Source organism: Penaeus monodon, chromosome 15 (genome assembly GCF_015228065.2).
Source record: "Penaeus monodon isolate SGIC_2016 chromosome 15, NSTDA_Pmon_1, whole genome shotgun sequence".
Taxonomy (NCBI): domain Eukaryota; kingdom Metazoa; phylum Arthropoda; class Malacostraca; order Decapoda; family Penaeidae; genus Penaeus; species Penaeus monodon.
Genome location: NC_051400.1, coordinates 31254687 through 31255910, shown reverse-complemented (window position 1 = coordinate 31255910; position 1224 = coordinate 31254687). Strand labels below are relative to the sequence as shown.

The window sequence follows — 1224 nt, the reverse complement described above, 5'->3', positions numbered from 1 at the left end:
AAAAGCTCAAACCAACTAACATTTCCTCCTTTGCTACTCTTGCATATGTTCTTTATATAATTTTTCTCTCATTTGTGATTCACTTAAAAGTTTATATCAATACATTTGTATCTACATCTACTTTTGCATCAACACCTTCACTTACATGTTTATCTATTATCATTTTTGCACGCAAAGATAATGTTTTTGGTGGTACAAACAATGCTAATAATAACTATCACCAAAACAACTGCAAGCTCAAAATAATTTAATAAACTATTATTTACTGTATATAACCTGAAACCATGATAAATTTCCAACAGGTCACTGGTACATGGCTAGTCCACAGGTGCAGCACAAGTGTTCTGTTACATATATAATTTCAATAACACACAGGTGTAACGCAAGTACAGCCCTTTCCAAATGCTGGCACACTGCCATTTCTCCCTCTAACCATTCTACATGCTTTGTAGTTAATTTCATCAGAGCCTGAAAATAAGACCTATGTGTTTAATGTCTCAAGCACAATGTTTTCCACGTATAAAGCAATGCCTACCTGGGCCAGAATCCATTGCACAGGTGATACATTTTGAGGGACTGGGTACATGACACTCCCAACTTTAAACCCTGGCACATGCCACACCAACAGGCACCAAGTGACCATGCAAGAGCACTCTGCAAGCAAGAAGAGCAATCATGCAATAGTAAAAGTAACTAAATTAGCATTGGAGGAAATCATAACAGACATGCTACTAACACGCAAGACATGTAGTTGAGCCGAGGCACACAGCATACATGTAAGGAATATACTGAGAAAATTTTGAATACAGGAGGCTAAAGCTAAAGCAATAGAAGGAATAGCTGATAGATGCAGAACAACAGGAAATTCAAAGAAATGTAAAGGGTAAGTACTCACACAAATTAACATGTAGAAAATCACAGAGAAATGCAAAGGGTAATCACGCAAATTAACATGTAGAAAGTTGAATAGAAATGTAATTGGTAATTAAGGTTTATGCAAATCATCATGTAGAAAATCACAGAAATGCAATGGGTAATCATGCAAATAAACAAGTAGAAAATCAGAGAAATGCAAAGGGTAATCATACAAATCAACAAGTACTAAATCACAGAGAAATGCTAAGGGTAATCACGTAAATCAACACATGGAAAATCACACGGAATCGTGAATGGTAATTAAGCAAGTTAACATGTTGCATGCATGGAAGTTAAAAAGCCAGAAGA

At 35.7% G+C, this 1224-nt stretch overlaps 1 protein-coding gene across 1 annotated transcript in view; it reads right to left on the bottom strand.

Moving 5' to 3' along the window:
• The window catches only part of LOC119582327, a gene marked incomplete in the record, with an annotated part of 28913 nt that overhangs the window by 21219 nt on the left and 6470 nt on the right, over positions 1–1224 (bottom strand). The window contains 1 exon segment of the mRNA XM_037930542.1: positions 536–654. Within this exon segment, the coding sequence (XP_037786470.1) occupies positions 536–643 (108 nt within the window).